This window comes from Ailuropoda melanoleuca, chromosome 10 (genome assembly GCF_002007445.2).
Source record: "Ailuropoda melanoleuca isolate Jingjing chromosome 10, ASM200744v2, whole genome shotgun sequence".
NCBI lineage: Eukaryota > Metazoa > Chordata > Mammalia > Carnivora > Ursidae > Ailuropoda > Ailuropoda melanoleuca.
In genome coordinates this window covers 3,174,360-3,198,817 of record NC_048227.1, presented here as the reverse complement: position 1 = coordinate 3,198,817, position 24,458 = coordinate 3,174,360, and the positions used below count along the sequence as shown (strand labels likewise).

At 46.5% G+C, this 24,458-nt stretch overlaps 1 protein-coding gene across 1 annotated transcript in view; it reads right to left on the bottom strand.

Annotated features, from left to right (window-relative positions):
- Nucleotides 1-4,638: 4,638 nt before the first annotated feature.
- Nucleotides 4,639-24,458, bottom strand: part of LOC105236368 — a 96,392-nt gene continuing 76,572 nt past the window's right edge. Inside the window, exons 5-6 of the mRNA XM_034669523.1 lie at nucleotides 8,614-8,701; nucleotides 4,639-5,363 (exon numbers count right to left, since the gene is read on the bottom strand). Coding sequence (XP_034525414.1) covers nucleotides 5,302-5,363; nucleotides 8,614-8,701 — 150 coding nt within the window. The 3' untranslated portion in view covers nucleotides 4,639-5,301. The remainder of the gene's footprint in view (nucleotides 5,364-8,613; nucleotides 8,702-24,458) is intronic.

Below are 24,458 nucleotides of genomic sequence, written 5' to 3'. Positions count from 1 at the left end.
GGCTGGATGTTCTAGCATCGAGAAGAGGCTTTTGTTTCTGGCAGGTGCGGATTCCCAGGAAGACATCATCATGTTCAGTATTAGGAGAATAGCATCAAGGGTTAGGGTTAGCTGTGAATGGTAGAGTCAGACTTTTCTGTTATAGTACGAGCTCTGGGTAGCCTTCTGTTTTGCTGGATAGCTCTGGAACTTCAGTTTATTGGGCAGCCCAACTTCACCTTTGGGGAATGTGCACGTACTTGAATTCTCTCAAGAATTGCCAACCCCCTGCAGTTATTTCCAAGCTGTACCTCACCTGTTGCTAATGGCGCCATGCCTTGGGATTTGAGAGGTCGCCCCAGAGCTCTCTGCTTTCCTTCTCTACCCTCATTGTAGGCACCTTCTGGGTGAGTTGAGCAGGGAGGGAGCTTTGCTGAGGGGAGATGGTGCTTGTCTATCGACTTCAGATTTTAACCTCTGAACGAGGTGTGTGTGTTTATACAAAGGTAGAATCACTTATACACTCAAAAAGAGATGCATTGACAATATTATTGAGAAACTAAGGTACTGAATGGAACGTACTAGCGGACACACAGACTGATGGAGATGGAGCCCCTTGTGGCTCACCTGGCTCTGATGGCTTGTCCGAGGCCCGGCCCCTGAACAGAAGGTTAGGAGCTCACAACAGAAGGCCACAGGCAGAGTCCCACGTGCAGGCTGCTCTCTGCCTCCGACTTCCTTTCCCCCGGACCTGACTGAGGCTTGTTTCTCCGATTCCGCTCCTCCCTACTGACACCCTTGGTGCTCAATTACTGTTTAAGAACTCCTGGACTTTTTCCCTCTGAAAAAGCAATAATTTCCTTTCCACTTTTTCTGGATCAATTCCTTAGTAGATGCACCCAAGACCACATTTCTGGGACACTGTTTTGCACAGTTAAACTATCAAAATCACAGCTGAAACTCAGCGATGGGAAGTTCTGGGGTTTTTTGTTTTTTTTTTAAGTGACAGAAGTGAAAATTCAGAGCAAGTGTTTTTTTTTCTTTTTCTTTTTTTTTTTTAGTAGGCTCCACACCTCGTGCGTAACCCAACGTGGGGCTCGATCTCATGACCCTGAGGTCATGACCTGAGCTGAGATCAAGAGTCAGACGCCCAACTGACTGAGCCACCCAGGTGCCCCTCAGGGAAAATGTTTTAACTGGCTCTGTTCTTTGTGGGGTGGTGACACGGTCCCCCCCTTTCCGTGTAGAGCTGCAAGACTGGAAGGCAAGTCCACCTTGTCATTCATTCATTCATCTCGCATTTATTCACCCAACAAGTATGCCTTAGACTTATGTAAATCTGCCAGACTAAAAGAGATCACTGGTGTCTTAATTTCCTGAATCCACTGGGATTCTAGTCGGGCTCATTAGATCAATGACAACGATGCTAACTGAGGGTTCAGACTTTCCCGCAGCTCCGGTTTCCCACGTGGCCCTGGAGGTAGTAACTCAGGGGGTTCTGAGATTTAGAGACAACACAGGCACAGGTCAAATGGACAGACGGGGGTTACGCAGTCCTGACAGGCGGGCCAAGCCGCCCAGTATCTACAATACTCGGGGAGAATTCAAGAGGGACTTGAAATTGTTTCAATATTTCCTCTGTTTTCTCTCCTTTCCCGTAAGTCGCCTGTGAATAAGAGCTCCCCTCTAACTGCAGTGAGAGGCAGTAAGCCGCATTTCATGGGATCTGAGTCATTTTTGTCCCCGTTAGAAGTAAGGCTCTGGACCTTTAGGTTAGTAAGAGGTTTTGTTTTTTGCAGGGTTTTTGTGGTTTTGATGAGAAATGTTTTAGGAAGTATGGTAGGATGTGGGGGTGAGTATTCTGGAAACTTCCATCAGACAGGCTTGTTATGATGAGGCCCCTGTGGTGTGGACAGTCTCAGTTGAGAGCCCCTTGGGATGTGGCCCGCTATAGTAAAGCTTCTGGAAACTCTGCTTCCCGGGGTTCCATGTGTCACCTGGCGTGCATTTGTGTCCAGAGGTGGGTGTGTCCACTTATGTATACAGGTGTGTGTGCACGAGTACAGGGGTGTGTGTGTGTGTCCGTTTATGTATACAGGTGTGTGTGCATGAGTACGGGTGTGTGTGTGTGTCTGTTTATGTATACAGGTGTGTCTGTATGTGCAGGGGTGTGTGTGTGGACGTCTGGGGGCCACGTCTAACTCATGTGAAGGATTCGGGTCCCGCAGCTGTTCTGCTGGGAGGCTGAAGATTCCTGCCGCCACGAGGTGGTGCTGGGTGAGGGGCAGACTGCCTCGATTCATCAGCCAGCTCTGGCTCCTACAAGCTGGGGGATCTAGTTATTCAACCCTGGGGAGCCTCAGTTTCCCCATCTGTGATGCAGCAATGATAAGAGCACTGACCTGGGGATGTTCCGTGAGGACTGAGGGCGATAACGCAGGTGGTGCTCTGACGGAACTGCAGGCACGAGCGAGCCTCCGACGCTGCGGGCCGTGGTCACGGAGATCCACGCTTCCCGAGCAGGCTCTCGCGAGCTAGAGAAGCGACAGAAGTCAGCCGGCTCAGCACAGTTTGCTGAATGACTCAGTCACTGGATTCCTGAGGATACTTTCTGAGGTTTCAGTTATTCCCCAGCCCCCACCTCTGTGATGTGAAGAAGTGGGTGTTCCTACTCTTTCAGATCAGGACATATGTCCTGCCTTGACACCTGCCCATCCCCTGCACTGTCCTTTCTTTGTCCTACTCCACCGCCCCCATTCTGCGGGCACAACGGCGCTCTGGTGGGCTTTCCCATAACCCCACTTTATTGTTTTCTCGATTTTTAAAAAAGATTTTATTTATTTGAGAGAGACAGAGAGCATGAGATGGGGAGGGAGAGGCAGACTCCCCGCTGAGCAGGGAGCCCGACGCAGGACTCAATCCCAGGACCGTGGGATCATGACCTGAAGGCAGACACTTAACCGACCGAGCCACTCAGGAGCCCGTTTTCTCTATTTTTGTGGAGTTATGTCCCTGTCTCTAACAGAGAAATGAGAGTGACAGAATATTCTGGGTCTTATTGTCCTATGGTTTGGTGAATTGACTTATCTTGAATTAAGAGCCAGGTATGGGCCCAAAGCCAGCTGCTCCAGGTGTCAATGTGGTCGTGGCCATGGCCACAGTGGCCAGATCTTGACCCCCCCATTCCAGTGACTTCCAAGAGGCTTCCATCATCGTGCCCCACGGCTGTGTGTGTAAATGCCGCAAGGGCTGGTACTGGTGATTTGATTGGTCTGTTTTCGGAGGAGTGTGACCTCTGCATTCTGCGTCTGTCTTGGCCCACTCTGGCCACTGTAACAAGATACCATGGACGGGGAAGCTTAGACGCCACAGACATTTCTCTCTTCAGTCCTGGAGGTCAACATCCAGGACCAAGGCTCCAGCAGTTTCAGTGTGTGGGGAAGCTGCTTCCAGGCCCATTCCCTGGGACGTCAGGGGGCAGAAGCGGTGAGGAAGCTCGCTGGAGTCTCCTTCATAAGACCGCAAATCCCAGTCTTCAGGGCTCCACTCTCGCGGCCCCAACCCCTCCTCAAGGCCCCTCCTCTGAGGACTGCCAACGTGGGGGTTAGCATTTCAACTTGTGAATTTGGGAGGACCGCAAGCATTCCCCCTGAATTCAGAAGGTGGCGGTGCCAAACAGAGATGATTCCTTCATTCATGGATTCGTTCAAACCCCTGTGGCCACCGTGGCGCCCTCAGGGCCTGGGAATGCAGAGATGAGCAAACCGTGGATCCTCCCCACGAGGGACGCACAGTGTGATGGGAGAGACGGCAATGTCATTACTGTACATACTGTGTGACCAATGTCACGGTAGGCACAATCATGAGACACCGCCGGGTTTCAGAGGAAGAAGTCAGGAGAGGGGGTCCCATGCCACCTGCGTGGAAAGTGCCCAGATGATCATGCTTTAGTGGTACTTTGCTGCCAGGGCACGTGGCCTGTGGGATTTACCAGCGAACAGTGACGGATCGACAACCTCTGTCACAGAACATAGTGCCTCAGTGTTTCGAGCGAGCTTCTGAAACACTGAGAAACATACAGGCAGCGGTAGCCAGCCCCAGGCGCTATGACTCAAGAGTCCAGATTGTAAACCGTTAGCGGGTTGCTACTTTAATTTCAGATCAATATTTTTCAATATTTAAAGGAGCTAGAATAATACAATAAAGACGAAGTACGCTCCGCACCCTCTCCAGTTTCAGTCTCTCCTTTCTCTCCCCAGAGGCACTATCATCATAGATTCGGTACGCATTTGCCTACCCTGTTTAAAATGATTTCATCACGTTTCAATGAATGTACATTTCTATGCTGTATCGCACAGGGTATTTCATGCATTTTCCACTTTCACAGAAGTTCTGTTATGCATAATGTACATCCTAAAGCTTAATTTTTAATACAACACTGTGTTTTCCAAGGCACAGCCATCTTTTTTTTTTTTTTAAAGATTTTATTTATTTATTTGACAAAGATAGAGACAGCCAGCGAAAGAGGGAACACAAGCAGGGGGAGTGGGAGAGGAAGAAGCAGGCTCATAGTTGGAGGAGCCTGATGTGGGACTCGATCCCAGAACGCCGGGATCACACCCTGAGCTGAAGGCAGACGCTTTAACCGCTGTGCCACCCAGGCGCCCCAAGGCACAGCCATCTTGATACATATATTAGCTTATTGATTTCAAAGGCTAGATGGTGTTCTTCTAGTGAATGACTGTTCTTTGATTTATTCATAATTTTTTCCTACCGATGGACATTTAAATTGTTTCCACTCCTCTGCTCTGACCAACAATAGTGCAGAAAGCACTGTTCCCACAGCTCCGGGGGAGGGGGTACTGCAAACATTTCTGGATGCAGCCTGAGCGCCTCACGAGATAATGCCGCGCGGCTCTCCGGAGCCCGTCTACACAGCGGAACATGGCAGGGCCTCTTCCGATGAAACACTTGGTGCCGGCAGAGAAGCGGTAGCTCGTTGCCAGCTGTGGGCTGAACTGGTCTGGACACTCAGGGCAGCTGATTGTATGGAGCCTTCCCCAGCGCTGGGTTCTGGGACGTCACCCTGTGCTTGAAATTGGCCCTGATGGGAATATTTGCACCATGGAAACCAGCAAAAGCTGCGAATCAGGATTTTCCTCCTGGAGAGGCAGTGAGCGTTGACCAACATGGCTCCAAGGTCCACTTTCCACCCTGAACCCCGTCTTCTTGACTCCCGGGTTATCAGACTGAAGAGATTCCGCCTGTTGCTGCTGTGAGTCTTAACATGGTGTGGTTGTGGCAGCTGTTATTGTCACCGAATTAAACATGGTCTCGGCCATACCGTTGTTCCGGACTGAAGGGGACACCAGCGAGAGGCTCTTCTGGAAGCAAAGTTTAAAATCAATATAGACCGCAATGGTCTCTTTATTGAAAGGATATGCAAACACATATTTAAATACATTAGTACCGCTGTACTTAAACTCCTTTACTAGCGAACTCTTTTGCGGCTTTATTTCTCTCATTTACCAGTATTTTTGGGAATCTGTTGTACAGGTTATACCATAATCTGCTTCATGCCTTTTCATAGGTGCTGAGTATCCATTTCATGGATATACCACAGCTAATCCGTCCTCAACCGATGGGCATTTGGGGGGTTTCCCATCTTTTGCTTATCTAAAAAACGCTACAATAAATAGATTACTGCATAGGCCATTTTGCATTTTCACTAAGGCATATTAAGGATAGATTCTTGGGTGTAGAATTTCTGGGTAACGTATAGAACACTTTTTTTGGGAAATGGCTTTATTGAAGTATAATTTATATGCCATAAAATTCAACCACTGTTAAGTGGCAGGTTCAATGATTTTTAGTAAATTTATACATTCTGCACCCATCACTGTTATCTGATCTTAGAACAATTCCATCACCCCTCAAATTTGCTTGTGCCCATTCCTAACCTCAAAGTCAGACAATTATTATTTTTTGAATTAATTTTTTAAAAAGATTTTATTTATTTATTTGACAGAGAGAGAGGCAGAGAGAGAGAGGGAACACAAGCAGGGGGAGTGGGAGAGGGGGAAGCAGGCCTCCTGCCCAGCAGGGAGCCCAACATGGGGCTCGATCCCAGAACACTGGGGCCATGACCTGAGCCGAAGGCAGACGCTTAACGACTGAGCCACCTAGGTGCCCCGACAATTATTGATCTGCTTACCTTCTCTGAAGCTCTATCCTTCCTAGAGATTTCCTATAAATGAAATTATACAATATGTTGACTTTTGTCTTGAGCCTCGTTCATTTAGCATAATGCTTCTGAGTTACCCCTGTGCTGTTTAATGTATCAGCAGTATCTTCCTTTCTATTATTGGGTCATATTCCACTGTGGATATATCACATTTTGCTTATCCATCCACCAGCTGATGGACACTTGGCTTGTCTCCAGCTTGGGGCTATTACGAATAATAGTGTAATGAAACGTTCGTGTACGAGTCTTTGGGTGGACATGTGTTTTCATTTCTCTTGGGCAGAGAGGTAGGAGTGGGATTGCTGGCTTATAGGGTAAATGTATGCTTAACATGTCAAGAAACTGCCAAGTGTTTTCTGGTTTTACATTCGTACTGACGGCATGTGCCGTCCCTCTGAGTCCTTGCCACCTGACAGGCCTTTGGATTATAGCTGTCCTAGCAGGTGTAATGGGATCCCTCAGTGGTTTTAATTTGCATCCCCTAATGACGAAGGATACCAAGCATTTTTTCTTGTGCTTATTAACTATTGGTGTAACTTTTTGGTGAAATATCTTTTCAAGAGTTTCATTCATTTTTACTTGGGTTGTTTGTCGTCTTCTTACTGAGTTACGGAGGTCCTTATACATTCTGGATGCAAGTTCTTTATCAGATACACGATTTGAAAATACCTTCTCTTAGCCTGTGGGTTGTCTTTTTGTTGTCTTAATGGTGCCTTCTGGAGAGCAATGGTTTTTAATTTCAATAGAGTCGAATTTATTCCTGTTTACAAGGATTGTAATTTTGTTGTCAGACGTAAGAAATTTCTGCCTAACCCAGAGTCACAAAGTTTTTCTTCAATGCTTTTCTTCTAGATGTTTTAGGAATTTCATTCTTACATTAAGGCCTATGATCCATTGTGAGTTAATTTTGTACATGGTGTGAGGTAAGGGATAACTCTGTTTTCCCTTTTCGGGTATTCACCTGTGCCTGCACTGTTTATTTCTTTCTCTGTGTGTGACCTTGGCACTTTTGTAATAATCAGTGGACTACTGTATGTGGTCTATTTCATAATTCATTTCTTCCTTCTATGTATCTCTCTCCTTTTAATAGGCTTTTACGTAACCTTTGGGGGCATCACTTTTTTTTTTTTAAATTGGTCTCTTACTGTTTACTGTAGTCTCTCCTCTTCCAGGAAATCTAGCCCAAGAACCTTTAAGGGTTGGGCAAGATGAGGTGTGCATAGGTGTCCAGGGCTGTGCTTTGAAAGCATTTTCATTATTCAGCCCACTGCCCCCAATCCCAGTGGACTCCTGCACCACCAGACACAGTTTACCAGGAATCTGAATCCTGAGCCAGGCCAGGAACCCAGCCATCTCCCGTGGGTTCTGTCTTTCTATGGAGCCCTCCTGAGACCCTGGAGATGCCTAAAATTGCAATGACACCAGCCTAGAGCCTCTGCTACACTTACAATATAGGGAGGTAGGAGATGTCCCACAAAGTCCCGAAGTACGCATATTTATGGCCAATATAATCCCATTTGAATTATACTCCATCTCCAAATGTTTGGGTCTTTGCTCTCTGCCCTGGGTGGCAGAGAAACTGCCCAGTTACCATCAACCTTCATGTGCCTTCCCCACAACAGTCCTGCCCTATCCTGGAACTCTTCGTCTTGTAAAAACAGGAGTTCTGCTCCCATTAAACCCTGACTCCCCCTCCCCAGCCCCAGGACCCACCTTTTACTCTCTGCCTGTGTGCACTTGATGACTCTGAATGAAGGGATGCTCTGTGATAGAATCACATGGCATTTGTCTTTTCGGGGCCGACCTTTCACTTAGCACAATGTCCTCAGGGTTCATCTGTGTTGGAGCAGGTGTCAGAATTCCCTTCCTTTTTGAGGCTGAGTGATATTCTTTGTACGTATAGGCCATATTTTGCTTATCCGTTCATCCATCAACAGACACTGAGCTGCTTTCACCTTCGGCTATGGCAAGCAACACTGCTGTGAGCATGGGTGTGCAAATACCTCTTCCGGACCATGATTTCAACTCTTGTGGGTGAATACCCAGAGGTGGAATTCTATTTTTAACATTTTGAAGAAATACTATACTTTTTACATTCCCACCTGCAGAGCATGAGGGCTCCGATTTCTCCACATCCTCGCCAACACTGGTTATTTTCTGTCCCCCCCCTTTGGCTGTAAGCCATCCCAATGGGTATGTTCACCCCACTTTTGATAAGAGACTCATTTATCTCTGAGCCACTGGGTTCTAAATATTGGCTCCAGATTTTTTTTTTTTTAATGACCAAGGACTTGACCGAGGTCAGTCAAGACTTGGTTCTTTGGACAGCAACAAGTCAGTGAGGGTCATTTCTGGATCCTCAAACACCAGGGGGTATTTTCATTACAAACCTTGCCAGGTATGTTCTCTTTCACTGGCCGGAACTCTGACTCCTGCGGCCGCCGAGCCCCAAGCTCTGTCAACACACTCCTCCTCCTTCTGCAGCAAGAGAACAGGGGAGCAGATTGAACAGAGGGAGGATAAGAGAGAACAGATGAAAGTTAGGGAAAAATGAACTTATTTCTGAGCATTTCTACTGAAAGCTGGGAAAGGTCACCTTTCTGTCTCTCCTCTTTCTTTCTGTGAGTGGAATTGTGCGAGTCCTTGGCTCCCTTTAATCAGGTGAGAGAGTGTTGGATGTTCTTGACAAGCTCATGGCCCTGTGATAAGGATCAAATGAGATCGCACATGAGCAAGCAGTCAGGTTTGAAGTGCTACATCAATGTATGGGATTATTATTAATCTCCCATGGATCTCTTAATACAGGAAAAAAATAAGCCTCCTCCCATGGGGTGTCCATGGCAAAGAGATGGCTGTGGCTCTCCTCGCCCCACCACACCTCCCTGTCTCTGCTCGATCCAAAGTTCTGGCCCCGGAAATTCAATCACCTCTGTGAACTATTTCCCATTAGACTTCGCTGCAATAGAGGTTTCTAGTCTATTCTGAATCAGGTGCATGTATTTGTTTTGCTTGGCTCATAGAATGTTTAAAAATTATTTTATTTTGTTGGCAAACTACAGAAGTCAGGAGAGTCCCCAGCCAAAAACCAAAAATCTAGGTTTCTGACTTTTTGGGAAAAACGAGAAGACAGGGCCACCTTGGGATGGCTCCTTCTACCTACTAACAAAGGTCCTTTCCCCACCTGCCTAGCTCACTCTGGGGATTTGAACTGCAGCTCTGCTGTGAACCGAGAACCCGCTCGAGGAGGGCAAGCGTGAAACCCACCAACAATCTCTTTGGGGATTTGTGAGCAACATTGAACAGATTTGGGGAATGTCTGATTTTGGGGTGTGTGTGTGTCCCTCCAGGGGCCTGGAGATGGTCATTGTCCTCATCTCCTGGAGAATTAAATCCCTCCAAAATGCTGGGAAGCAAAGTCCACTGGTGGATAACAGTAACAAGTCTCAGAGAGACTTTGAAAGGCGGCGATTCTCAGGGTAAGTCTACTGCCCTGAGTGTTCTGTATTAAGAGGAAAAAAAATCCCAGACAAACTTGAAATGTGATCAGATAAGAGGATCCAGGATGATGAGGGGGTCCAGAAATCAGTGTAAGAACTAAAATCCTGGGGTGATGCCAGCAAGACAGTTGAATAAGACATCCCCCTGCCTCTAACAACGATGGGGCATCAGTCCGTGGACAAAAGTGTCTTTGTGGGAGTCCAGGTAGGAGACGGAAGCCTCAACGCAGTCCAAGACCAAGGAGAGGATGTTGAGAAGGACGGGTTCGAACCCAGGCAGCTGGTTCACCAACTGTGGTCTTGGCTACAGCCCCAGAAATAGCTCCATGCCCCTGAGAACTTGGCACACCCCATTGGACTTTGTCCTGTCATAGGTACCAAGTGCCAAGGGGCCCGAGAGGGGTCATGCCCACCCATGTGTGGGGTAGCAGGCACGCAGACCCAGTACTGGCCGTGGACTTCGAAGTGGTTTGTGAACTGGCTCCAGACCCTCTTGGCTGCTGTCTGGAGGCCCCTGGAGGGAAGCCCACCAACCTTGGTCACACTGTAGATTCTGAAAGTGCCCCTTTACTGGGTTCCAGAAATAGATAAAACAATCCTAAAATTCATGGAGATCCACAAAAGAGCCCAAGCAGCAAAAGCAATCTTGAGGAAGTAAGCTGGAGGCATCACACTTTTTGATTTAAAAATATACTGCAAAGCTATAGTAGTCAAACAGCATGGCACTGGCATAAAAACAGACATGTGGACTGACGGAACAGAACTGAGAGCCCAGAAACAAACCCATGCACATATGGGCAACTAATATTTGACAGAAATGCCAAAAATCCTTAATGGGGAAAGACAGTATTTTCAATAAATAGTGTTGGGAAAACTGGATATTCACATGCAAAAGACTGAAACTGGACCCCTATGTCACACCACTCCCAAGAATGAACTAAAAAGGCATTAAGGACTTGATTGTAAAACCTGAAACTTTAAAACTCCTAGAAGAAAACAGGGAAAATCCCCTTGACATCGTCTTGGCAATGATGTTTTGGATACAAAACCAAAAGCATAAACAAACAAACAAACAAAAAAAACAAAAAAAAAGGAAAAATAAACACATGGGACTACATCAAACTAAAAAGCTTCTGCACAGCAAAAGAAACAATCAACAAAAAGAAGAGGCAACCTGCAGAATGGGAGAAAATGTTTGCAAACCATATATCTGATAAAGAGTTAATGTCCAAAATACATAAAGAACTCACATAACTCAATAGCAAAATAATCCTAATAGCAATAATCTCATTAAATAAAATACAAAGAACCCGGACAGACATTTTTCCAAAAAAGACATACGAATAACAGGTACACAAAAAGGTACTCAACATCACTCATCATCAGGGAAATGCAAATCAAAACCACAGTGAGGTCACCTCACACCTGTGAGAATGGGTGTCATCAGAAAGGCAAGAGGTAGCAAGTGTCCACGAGAATGTGGAGAAAACGGAACCCTCGTGCACTGTTGGAGGGAAGGTAAATTGGTGCAGCCCCTAGAGAAGGCAGTAGGGAGGTTCCTCAATAATTAACACCAGAACTACCACATGACCCATCAATCCCACTTCTGGGTACGTATCAGAAGGAAATGAAAGCACTATCTGAAAGGGATGTCTGCACCTCCATGTTCATTGTAGCATTATTCACAATAGCCAAGACATGGAAACAACCTAAGTGTCCATCATGGATAACTGGATAAAGAATATGTGGTATGTACACAACAGAGTATGATTCAGCCTTAAAAAAGAAGAAAACCCTGTTATTTGTGACATGGATGGACATGAGGCCATTACGCTAAATGAAATAAGTTAGAGAAAGACAAATATACTATGATCTCACATGTGGAATAAAAAAAAAGAGTCCAACTCATAGAAACAGAGAGTAGAATGGCGGTGATCAGGGCTGGGGGTGGGGGAAATGGGCAGATGTTGGCCAAAGGGCACAAATACCAATGATAAGATAGAAATGTCCTGGGGAATCTCATATTCAGCATGGTGACTATACTTTACAATGGTGTATTATATACTTGAAAGTTGCTAGAAGAGTAGATCTTCAATGTTCTCCCCCCAAAATAAAATTGTCATGATGGGATGGATATGCTAACCGACCTGGTTGTGGGGATCATTTTGTAGTAGGAGAAGCAGACTTTCGAGGTGGTTGGTCCACCGTCTTCTAGCAGCATTGTTGCCGGTAAGAGGGTAGAACCCAGTTTGATGTTTGGTCCTTTGTAGGCAATCTGTTTTCTCTTTCTGCTTTTTTTTTTTTCCTGCCTGCTTTGTAATCTTTTAAGACTTTCTCCTTCATCTTTGATGTGAAATTTCCCAGGGGTTCTCTGTAGGTGCTTGTGTGTTTCATGCATTCTCACCAACTTTCAATGAACTCACTCCACTTCAATACTTGTGTCTTTATTTAACTCTGGATAATTTTATTATTAATTTTTTCTCTCCTTCATTCCCACAATTCTCTACATATGAAATTCCGATTAGGTGGCTCTTGGAGTGGTTTAATTGTCCAGGAAGTAATTCATTTGTAGCTGCGTCAATCTACTGGTCATCTGCTCAGTTGAGTTTAAAAGTTTTAATGTCATATTTTACATTTCTTCAACTTGTAATTGGTCCTTTTATAAAATGCATGCCCCCCACCCCACTCCAGCCTGCACACACACATATCTGCTTTACTCTCACCAGGCACTGCTTTATCTGGGGCAGCAAAATAGTTTATGAAAAAATGGAAACCTTTTCAGTGTCAGTTTCAGGATTTCAAATAGCTTGAAAATTATGTATTCACGGTTGACCTTCAACTTGGTCAAGTGGGGAAAGATCTGAAGAAAGTAACACAGCCAGAAGTGCTACTGTTTAAAAAAAAAAATTACTCCTGTCAAGGCTAATGTTACCAATCTTGAGATTCACTTTAAACTGAAGCACCCTGGGATTTATTCTATTCCCCGAAGAGGGACAAGTAAGCTAAATAGACACTGTCTAAAAAGCTTTAGGAACTCTGCCACTGCGATTCTGACTTGTCACACAGCTCTATCTGGACACCTAAATTTAGATTGTTCCTTGTTATGAAACCAGGACATTCTGTTTTTGTTCAAAAAGGAATGACACAGAAGTCAGTTCAGCTGCTTTTAATTCATAAAACAGATTTAAATTTAGCCGAGGAAATAAAGATGTTAATTACAGCATTATTTATAATAACACACATTGGAAACAACCCAAGTGGTCAAAAAGAAGGAAAGCAGAAAATAGACCATGGTACATTCAATCAAAGTATATTATGTAGATATCAAAAATGATAGCTACAAAGATTCAGTGGCAAGATGGGAACTACTTCTATAAGGTTAAATGAAGAACGGGACACAAAATTGTATGTGCACCACTGTTATAATTATGTGTATGTAAATACACTTGAAAATAAGAAAATATAAAAGAAACATAAAATAGAAAAGGTAACGAATTGGTATGCTTTTTTATGAGGGAATTTTTTGTTTGCCTTTTATTTATTTATTTTTAAAGATTTTATTTGTAAGCAATCACCACACCCAACATGGAACTCGAACTCATAACCCTGAGATCAAGAGTTGTATGCTCTACCGACTGAGCCAGCCATGTGCCCCTTGCTTCCTTTTTAAAGATTTTATTTTTTTATTTATTCGACAGAGATAGAGACAGCCAGCGAGAGAGGGAACACAAGCAGGGGGATTGGGAGAGGAAGAAGGGCTCATAGCAGAAGAGCCTGATGTGGGGCTCGATCCCACAACGGCAGGATCACGCCCTGAGCCGAAGGCAGACGCTTAACCGCTGTGCCACCCAGGCGCCCCCCCTTGCTTCCTTTTTAAAGCCAAAATTTTGCCCTCCCTTCCCCCTATGTTCATCTGTTTTCTTAAATTCCACATATGAGTGAAATCATATATTTCTTTCTTTGACTGACTTACTTCGCTTCACATAATACCCTCTAGTTCCATCCAAGTCATTGCAAACGGTAAGATTTCATTTTTTTGACGGCTGAATAATATTCCATTGTATATATGAACCACATCTTCTTTATCCATTCATCTGTCGATGGACATCTGGGCTCTTTCCATAGTTTGGGTATTGTGGACATTGCTGCTATCAACATTAGGGTGTGGGTTGCCCCTTTGGATCACTCCATTTGTATCTTTGGGGTGAATCCTTAGTAGCACAATTGCTGGGTCGTAGGGTAGCTCTATTTTCAATTTTTTGACGAACCTCCATGCTGTTTTCCAGAGTGGCTGCACCAGCTTGCATTCCCACCAACAGTGTAAGAGGGTTCCCCTTTCTCTTGCCAACATCTGTCGTTTCCTGACTTGTTAATTTTAACCATTCTGACCAGTGTGAGGTGGTATCGCACTGTGGTTTTGATGTGTATTTCCCTGATGCCAAGTCGATGTGGAGCATTTTTTCATGTGTCTGTTGGCCATTTGTAGGTCTTCTTTGGAGAAATGTCTGTTCATGGCTTCTGCCCATTTCTTGATTATTTCTTTTTGGGTGTTGAGTTTGGTAAGTTCTTTATAGATTTTGGATACTAGCCCTTTATCTGATAAGACATTTGCAAATATCTTCTCCTGTTCTGTTGGTTGTTTTTTGGCTTTGTTGACACTTTCCTTTGCTGTGCAGAAGATTTTTATCTTGATGAGGTCCCAATAGTTCATTTCTGCTTTTGTCTCCCTTGCCTTCGGAGATGTGTCTAGCAAGTAGTTGCTGTGGCTGAGGTCGAAAAGGGAGAAGGGGTAACTGGGTGCTGGACAGTAAGGAGGGCACTGGGTGTTACGTGCAACTGATGAATTACTGACTCCACCTCTGAAACTAATAATACGCTACATGTTAATTGATTAAAAAAAGCCAAAATTTTATAATCTGGGAGTACTTCTAAAATACTACATTATTTAGGAGAACGTTTAGCGGAGACAGGGAATATGACGGAGGAGTCAGTGGCCAGCCTGTAGTTCCGGGTTCTGCTCTGAGTTTGGAGAGTCCCTGAAGTGCTTTAGCTTTCGTGTTGCCTTTGGGCTATTCTTTGTTGTCTTTTCCCCCTCAGTAGATCTTATCCTGGGTACTTTCTATACTTCAAAAAATCTTCTCAAGTTCTAGTCTAGTACTATCATGTACTTATCTTCTTTAAAATTGCATTTTCTGCCATTTTATGGGATTTGGAATCAGAGGAAAGCAATGCTTAGTACAGCATTTTGCTTTGTCTCTGTTGTTTATTTTTCGTGGACTAGTCAGGGATTATAAAGGCAGGCTTGTTCACAGTCTTTGTTCTTCTAATGGTAATTCTCCTACAAATCTTTGTTTTTTCACTGCGAAGCCTCACCAATTGTTTCTAGAGACTTAACCCACGAAGCTGGGCACAGAATGGTGTATGCTATTTCTAACTAAACTGTAAGATTTCTTTCAGTCTTTAATAATTTCTTTCCTCTTTGAGTTAAATAAACTTGATATTACTCATGGTAATGATTATAGAATCTTGCTCTTTGCTCCGTGTAGCTTGGCCAGGAGGAAATGTGAAGCATTGATTATGCAACATCACATTAAAAGTCACAACTTGTGGGCTCTGCTTTTGGCTGAGGCTCCAGCTTATGGACCGATTTAATCTTACTACATCAAATTTTGTTTTACTTGGCACGTATTTCATGATGGGCCATCCCTTGTGTTGGCCAGCTTGGACCTATTCATTAAAAAAAACAGGACCAGTAGGTAAATGTCCATGGCTGACTAAACTGTGGGTCACTAAGACGGCAGTCCCACATGTATCCACCTTTGAAAGTGTGGCGACTAGAAAATTTAAAATCACGTACATAGCTTACATTTACATCCTGCATTATATTTACATCGGATTGTGCTAAAATAGAGAATACAGAAACAGACCCATACATATATGACTAAATAACTTTTTGACAGAGATGCCAAGGCAAGCCAGTGGGGGAAACAGTCTTCCCAACAAATGGCACTACAGTAATGGAATATCCGTACGGGACTCCAGAAAGCATCTTACCACAGACGATATGAACTCCGAATGGATCACAGACCTAAATGGGAAGGCTAAAACTATAAAGGTTCTAGAAGAATGCAGAAAGCATGCAAGCATTTTTAAAACAGGATATGAAAAGCAAATTATGAAATTTTAAAAAATTGATAAATTGGACTTGATAAGACATTTAAAGCTTTCTACTCGAAAACATCATGAAGTAAACAACAGGTCAAGTCACATAATTGGAGGTTTTTGTTTCGTTGTTGCTTGCAATATCTGTAATATGCATATCTTACAAAGGACTTGAATTGAATAAACATTCTTACAACTCAACGAGAAGGTGGATTGCCAAATAAAAAAATGGGCCAAATATTTGAAAAGACAATTCACAAAAGGTGTTATTGTTGGAAGACAATTCTCCATGGAGTTCTTGTGTTCCTGCATGGTCTAGGCCTTCTGAACAAAGAACGGGCTTGAAGAGCAAGCCTGTACTGGAAGCTAAAGAGAATTTGCCAGCCGAGAAATTTAGAGACATACCTCCCTCGTGAGATCTCTGGATAGGAAAGATACAATCTCCTTCGTCTTCTTGAGATATTTGCTTACATTCCAGGGTAATGAATAATCTTTCTGTTCAGAGGCAAGGACAAACAGCTAAGCAGCCACATAAAAAGTCAGTCTTTTAGTTTTAGGGTCCCGCGGTGCACCCCACTGCACGTACAGGTAACATCTAGCTCTCGGTGCCTAGCCCTGCGGGGATTAGGGTATGGGGGGACTCTACATGTTGCTGCTCTGTTTATCTGTTTGCTGTAATAAACCCTCCCTGTCTCTGCCCCAGGGGTCTTGTGTCCTTCTGTCGGGATCTGTATCTAAAACTGCGGCAAACTAAGCAATTAGCATGCATGCAGGGTAAAATCACAGGCCCTTCCCAGATTCTGACTTTGGTGGACAAGGGCTCTGAAGACCAATTAATGGGACCTGAGGGAAGTTCACGAGAATCGGTCTTGACACGCTGACTGACCGGTATGGTCAGCTGGTAAAACGGTGTCCCCTCCACTTTGTTGCCCGTTAATGGTTTGGTGGTGGCTGCAGGGTTGAGGCAAGGAGTCCATATGGTGCTTTTGGGTTTTGCCCTTTCCTCCAGGTAGAGGAAAGTGTTAGTCGTCCCAGAGTTGGCAGAGGGCTTTGGGGGGATTGTTGGCATTGGAAGACTGGCTGATTGAGCCACAAGTGGTCGTCATGCCGCTAAAGCCTGGATGCCAGAGACACTCTGTCCATCTTGCCCTCTGCCCCTCCGCTGCTTTCAGGACTCAGGATTGGGGCGAGGTCTCTCTGTCTGAGACCCTACGGAACTGCCTGAATATGCTGTGAGGAGATGATCTCAACTTCTCTTTTCTCTGTTGGATATGGGTTCCCGGGTCACCACCCACCCTGGTCCCCTGGGGAAGGGGCCCTGGGCGTGGTGGGGGAGGGGCAAAGACACTGTGATGGTTTATTTTATGGGTCACCTTAAAGGCTGTTTTTGGGTGAGATTACACTGCAAGTGGTGAACTCTGAGTAAGCAGACCGCCCTCCATAACGGGGGAAAGCTGTATGGAACTGCAGCGCGTTAACCCACTGCCATTCTCTTCCAGTGATGGGTCAGAATCCTGCGGGAATGGCCGGCACGAGTCAAGTGTTCAGCTGCCGTGGACAGAACAAGCATGAAGATCTTGCTAACTGCAGCCTCTGGGCTCCAAGGGGAGGCAGCCTCCCCCAGGAGAGTACCCGCCAGGTACCCTGTGCGGTTGGGACTTGCAGTTTGGACGAAGCTACTAGATAACGTGACTTTTGAAAAGCAGCTATTAACGTGCACCTGAGCTCTTGTGGAAACTGAATGCCTGACCCCTAGATGTCTGGGATTCTCTGGCTGATATTCCATTTTTGGGGAGTGGGTCAGTGGAACTCTATGACCGGCCAGTGGAGCGAGCGTTCCTCACTCAGTGGATATGGAGCACTGAAGCTGCAGACGGCCTGGCCCCAGACATGTCTCCGCTTCGTATGAGAAAGTGGAGCCTCTTTGTAAGGGAAGCTTTGTCTCCCACTCTGCTGCCCGAAGCCAAGCATAAGTTGCTGGCTCTTCTGGGGTCCTTCATTCACAAAATTTCCCCTGAATACCGGGGCCCGGCTGAGCCAACACCTGACAGTGTCTGCTGGGCGGTGTGGGCTGTGAACAGACAGGCCTGCTCCACCAGCGAGGGCAGCTTAGGCTGTCAGACCAGGGTAGATCAAGGACACCCCAACCTGGGGTCATGAATGTGGAAACATCGTGGCTGCTGACTGAACTGGCTGGATCCCTTCTGGAGGTGGCAGGACCATGACAGGGGAGGGACCGGATTCCTGCCGTGGATGGTAAGGTCTGCGTTCCCTGGGCACTTGCTGTGTTCTCCAACCAGACCTACAGGAAGCACGAGGCAGGTGGGGCCTGAGACTTGTTTTCAATTTTTCACAAACAGAGCCGTGTGAACATCCAAGGGCACGCCTCTTTGTGCACGAGAAGAGGTGTAGATCCAGAGAGACAGAGCTCTGGGGTTGGAGGGGATGAGAATTTAAAATGTTTATAGATGCTGATAAATTGCCTTCCAAAGAGGGATACAAATGTTTTTCTCCCCCTTGTGCTTTTTAGTATAGGGTTTAAAATATATTTTACTAAAATATAGAGCACCTGGCTTATGTTTTATAATCCTGTTTTTATTTGAAAAGCTCTAGGAAGTCTAGCACCTGATGCACTGCTTTTCACTCAGAAATATTTTCGGAGCACCTACTCTCAGCCGGGTGCTGTCCTAGATGTGAAAATGCAGCTGGAAGCAAAGCAAAGCCCCTTTCCCGTGGAGCTTCCGCCGGGAGTGGGGCGAGTCCGCAGCCCGGCAGCCGCAGAGGTGGTGGCGGGTGCTAGGAGGGGAAGTAGAACTGATCCAGAGGGTGGGGAGTGGAGGGGGGCAGGGGGCACAGTTTCCTCTAATGCGGTGCCATTTGAGCAACAATCAAAAAGAAGTAGTCAATATCAGAGGATCAATGGATATTGACTGAGTGAATGTACATTGTCTATAAAAAATCCCCCCCCCTTACAGCAGCACGTGTCCCGGACATGCCACACGACTGGCTCCAGCCAGTGGCCATGGACGGAGAGCCGTGGATTTGGACAGACCCCAGAGCCCGCCTGGACCAAACCGACAGCGCTTTCCAGACCAGGGAGCAACAGGGCTTGTTTTAACCGACGGTGCACACACGTACGGGCTCCTTCTGTTCTGCCCACAACAGAAGCTGTTGATGATTAATTAGCACTCTCCTGTCCGGAATCCAGGCCTTGCACTTCCGCTCGCGCACGTGCTCCTGCTCTGCGTGTGAACAGGCTCTGCTTTGCACACTTTGTTTAAGCTCTGGCAGTCTTTGTTTTATGTTTTGATGGTATCCATTCTGATAGAAATAAAATACAGACACAAAGAGTCAAAGATCTGAAGAGGCCAAAATTAATTTTTATTTATCTGCAAAGCCTTGCATGTGTGAGGATGAGTTTAATTTTGGTTTCTTTGTTGCCTGTGGCCTCTAACTGTTCTTCGTTCCTGCCGCCGATCCCTGCTGGAATGTGGTGGCCCGGCGTCCTCACCCGGCCGTTGTGCCACGAGCGATGACCATCAGCGGAAACTAACTCCCAAAAGGTTTTCCGAGCAGGTCTTTAACCCAGTGCAAGGCCAGCAAAACATCTCCATGAAACTCAGAAGCAAGAGACAACTGACTTTCTGTAGCAGACGAACTGCCAGAGGTTTGCAATGGGGCTTCGGCTGCCTGGGTTTCTGGGTTGTTCTGGTGCTGATCCAGAGTCTGCTTGGCTTCTCGGGACGGCCCGGGTGTGCAAGCGCAGGGAGCCGAGAGCTGAGGCATGACTGAGCAACTTCTGCTCATGATGCTGAAGATGTCGGTCAGCGTAGTATCACCGGGGGCGCAAACTTCGTCTTCACGGTCTGCAGTATTCTATCCCGCCAGTCAGTAAAGACAGAGATTGAACATGAAACATACTGTCCAATGCCTCGTGTACTTCAAAGTGCAATTTATATACGATGCTGCTCTCTAATATAAATTAGTATTGATGGGTTGTGTTTATAATATAATGATATCACAGAATAATATAACATTCATAGGATGACTTTGTTGTTTGGTCATCTCAGTCCTTGGAGGAATAGCTTTAAATCAGATTGAAAGAGCAGAAATCCAATTTGATTGTTAAATAGCTGGGATTTAATCCACCAAAACTTTGGTCACTAATTTGGTTGGAACTTTGCGTCTTGAGCTTTAATGAGCACATAAATCGATGGTGATCCTGTTTAAAATGCGGAGTCTGGCTCTGAACGTCTGGGGTGGGCCCTGAGAACCTGCGTTCCTGACCAGCTCCCGGGGGGCCAGGGGGGCCACTGGACCGCACACCGCATTCTGAGCACGGGCCTGGGGCCTCCCTGTGGCCGGCCTGGAGACCCTGGTGTGCCGGCCGTGGTCCCTTGGGTTGAGATCTCTCTCTGCACAGACCCTGGGGCAGCGGGAGCCCCTGCATGGCCCCTCTTGAGCCAAGAGCAGCCCGCGCTTGTACTCCAGCCGCTCGGTTTTTCTCTGCGCGCCACACCGGGCTAAGAATGAGCTTTGACTTTAGGGACACGGGACCATATTTATTGTCACATTCTTTAGATTGCAAGGGACAGAAAACCACAATCTGAAGTGATTTTGATGAAAAGGAGACATTGGTTCATGCATCTGGAACATCTGGAAATAGGGCTGACTTTAAGCATTTAAGTGATGTCACCTGGAGCCAGTGTTTCACTACATTCTCCTCATTCCACTCACTACCAGGAGGGAGCTGGCCCACTTGCGTCCACGTGTTCACGGACTCCCATCCTTCCCTGACAAGCCTCAGACGGCTGGGCTGTGTCGGACCTTAATGTCCTCCGGGTTCCAACCCAGAATCTTAGTAGTGTCTTGTACCTGACTGGCTCCTGCTGGTCACAGCTGCCCGTGCCTGTATGAATCACAACTGTCAGAAATTAAATTGTGATTGAATTGTGTCCCCCCAAAAGTTGTTGAAGCCCTAACACCCAGTACTTGTAAATGTGACCTTATTTGGAAATAGGGTCTTTTCAGGTATAATTAGTCAAGACCAGGTCTTGAGGGGAGGCCCTAACCCAGTATGACTACTGTCCTCATAAAAGGAGAAATTTGGGCACAGGGATAGAAGGGCGCACAGGGAGAGAAGGCAGAGAAGGGGGTGATGCCTCCCCAAGGCAAAGAACGACCAAGATCGAGGACAAACTGCCCGACGCCGGGAGAGGCCGGAACAGACCCTCCCTTGCAGCCTCAGAGGAGCCACCATGCCACCTCCTGAGCCCTTGGACGCCCAGCCTCCAGACAGTGACAGGACATGCACGCGGGTTAAGTGGTGAGGTCTGTGGACTTCATTATAGCGGCCATAGGAAAAGAAAGCTGCAGGGTACGGCCAGGCCCACCAAACTGCAGAGTCCCCTGCTCTGTGCCCAGCCCCACGACCACCCTGGGGCTGCCCTTCCTTCTCTCCCCTGCAGACTGCCCCAGCTCCTTCAAGCGGCCCAGGGGAGAGATGCCCACCACACTGCTGATCCTCCAGCTGGAGTCCCCGGGGCCAGTTAAGAACCCGGGTAGCTGGGCCCCTGCCCGAGTGTCTGCTTCCCGGTGGCCTGGCGAGCATGTGCACCCCTGACAAGTACCCAGGCCACGCTGCCCCTGCCGCTCTGAGGACCGTGCTTTGAGAAGCCCTGCCTGAGCCATACTGTCCCCAAGCCTGTCTCATTTGGGATACTGAGCTCCAAGTCCTACCATTCACCAGCTCGTGTGACTGCTTAGATTTTCCTCTCTTCCCATCTCAGCCACGGCTAAGCCTCGGGGAGCTGAGCGTAGCCAGCCTCGTTTAGAACACAATAGATGCGCAAATTGCCAATTGGTGTCTAGATTTGGAAGGAAAAAGCTGAAAGCCTCTCTGCGGTTTGTGCATCAGCAGACGGACCCTTTTACCCAAGACATCTTTCCTTTCAACGTCCACAGCATTGATCACGCTTATATACATCCGGACGTGCCTCACCGCGGTTCCCGAGAACCCGGCCTAATTGACGACGTTAGGAAGTAAAATTGCACTTGCTTTTCCCAGATCTGAAGTAAGGAGTCATTAGTTCAAGTGCTGTTGGTCTTCAGCGTGTGAGGGAAACAGGAACACTGCTTCTTCGCTGGTGACTGGTGTGACAGCTCCATGACCGGCCCCCTGCCGGCTGCCAGCCACATCCCACTGCAACGCGTCTTCTCAAACGGAGGGGAAGTGGGCTCTGCTCTTCTTCAGCCCGCAGCACTCTGGCTGTACGCGGGGCCGGCAAGTCCCTTTGTGCCTCCGACCAGTGTTCTGTCCCCCTCCTGGCCGCTAGGATTAGAGGATGAAAGCTTGCCCCAACTGGCGGAAGGCCCGTCCTCTCTAAAGAACTTCGTAACAGGATAAGAGCTTGATCAACAAAACATCAAATCTGTGTTTTTTTACCCAAAAAGGACACCCAATTTACCCTGCAGGCACGGCTGGCTTTTCCTCCAGGCGGAACGGGGGGCTATACAGGGCTACAGGGAAACACTGGTTGATCAGGAGGACAGGAAGTGGGGACGAACCCCTGTGCCAGCGGAGGGTATGGCAGGTCCAATCACTGGTCACGATTCCTCACTTTCCTCGAATGCTCCCTTCTGTGGGCTTCCCGGCCCCACTGTTGTTGGGCATTTGCTTTGGCCAAAGGGACGTGAGAAGGCATGACATGTGCAGGAACTTGAAGTGTGATGGTATGATTGCGCATGCACTCTTGACCTTGACCTTCTACCCTGACAGAAGAAGAGCTTCCCCTAAATTGCTTCTGCCCTTTCATCTGGACCCCAAGAGAATACATGTGGTGCAGACTAGAGTCTGAATCCTAGAGGTAGATGGGAAAGAGGCCAGCCAGACTCAGAGACCCCTTGACGAGCCCAGTGTTACCTCAAGAAACACACGCCATTTTCCTTTGCCGCGGAGATGTTGTGGCTGTTCGTTACGCAGCAAGAGCTGACTGGTACAGAGGCAAAGGCACTGATGGAGAAGTTGAGATGCAAAATAATAAAATTTCATCACCTCAAATTTACCTAGATGGGCCTGCTCAAACATCAGAAACCACAGGTCCGTGCATGGATTTTTCAAACACCAGACTCGCTTTTGCCTCCCTCATTATGATTTGCAGGATAATGATGTCATTAAACAGCTTTTAAAACTTTCACATTAGCCAAGTGATGGGTTCATAACCAACACTTTGGCGAGATTTCAAAACTGAAGGGGAGTTGTAAGGTGGGTTCATTTGTAATAAAATGAAATGACTCGGAGGTTTTAGTTTTCAATTATAAAAGTTCTAGTGCCAAAGGCTCAGCTATGCAATTTAGTCCTTAGCGATTTTCACTAGTATCTTCTCAGTACTTGACACCCTAAATACCTAGTCAGTCGATGGCTGTCAGGGAGCTCGGCTCACGCGCAGGGCTGTGCGTGGCGCTGGGGGAGGAACGGAAGCGAAAATGCTCCCTGCTCTTCGGGAACTTAGAGTAAACCTGAGCTGCTGAAGAGATCAATTATTCATTTAAAATGCTGAGAGAGCTTTCACAATGGGCTCTTTAGGAACTTTCTTTTTATAAACCATTATAATGATTTGTGTTTATTTTAAATAACTTAACCAAATATAAAAAGGCACAAAGAAAATACAGATTGCCAGTAATCCTAACATTCAAATAACCGTTGTTAACATTTTGATGAATAACTTCGCAGACATTTTTTTCACCGCACATACTAGGTAATTTTGTATACGCACTGCCTTTTTTTTTTTTTTTTAAGGTATCATATTGCTTTTTTCACTTAATGTAACATGGCCAACTTTGCCGGTCAGTAACTGCTGATCTGTGGCATAATTTCAGTGGCTGAGAAGTATTCCTGATTTGCTTCATCAGTTTTCTATCAATTTAGATTATTTTCTGATTTTCTGGTTATGAAGAGCAATGCAGTTAACATCCTCATACATTTGTGTATGTCCAACGGCCCCCTTACGACCTGAAGACAAACTGCCGGGTGTGGAAAGTTTAGGTCAAACGTAAGCCTTTTTGTATCAAGCCCTGGACATATCTGGGCACACTGACTTCCAAAGGCTCAGTGGTAAATGTCTTCTCTAAACACTGTGCGTTATTTTGATTAGATGATTATGTCACAATTCAAATACATAATGGATCTGAGTCCCTCCATGTCCAAGGCTGTTCAAGTGTGTAAGTTGGTTCTAAAAGGTTGATGTCCTCAGGACTCCATCAAAAACTGTGAGTTTTGGTCCTTTCAGCTAATGTCCGGCAGTCCTTCCCTTCCCTGTTGTAAGCTCTGGTCCGCCCTGGGAGGGACAGCCATAGAAATGCAGGGGGAAGGGCACAGGTGCTACTGGGTCTCTCCCAAGACTTTGGCTCAAACTTGCTCTGCACACCTCAGGCATCTCCTCCAGCCCACTGACCCAAGATAGTGGTGTTTTCAGCAAACCAGCATTGATCTCCTCTGAACAGCTGGGAAATTCTCGGGGCTGCAAACGGGCAGCCTGTAGACTCACACATCTCCCACTGTGCCGCACGGTTACAGC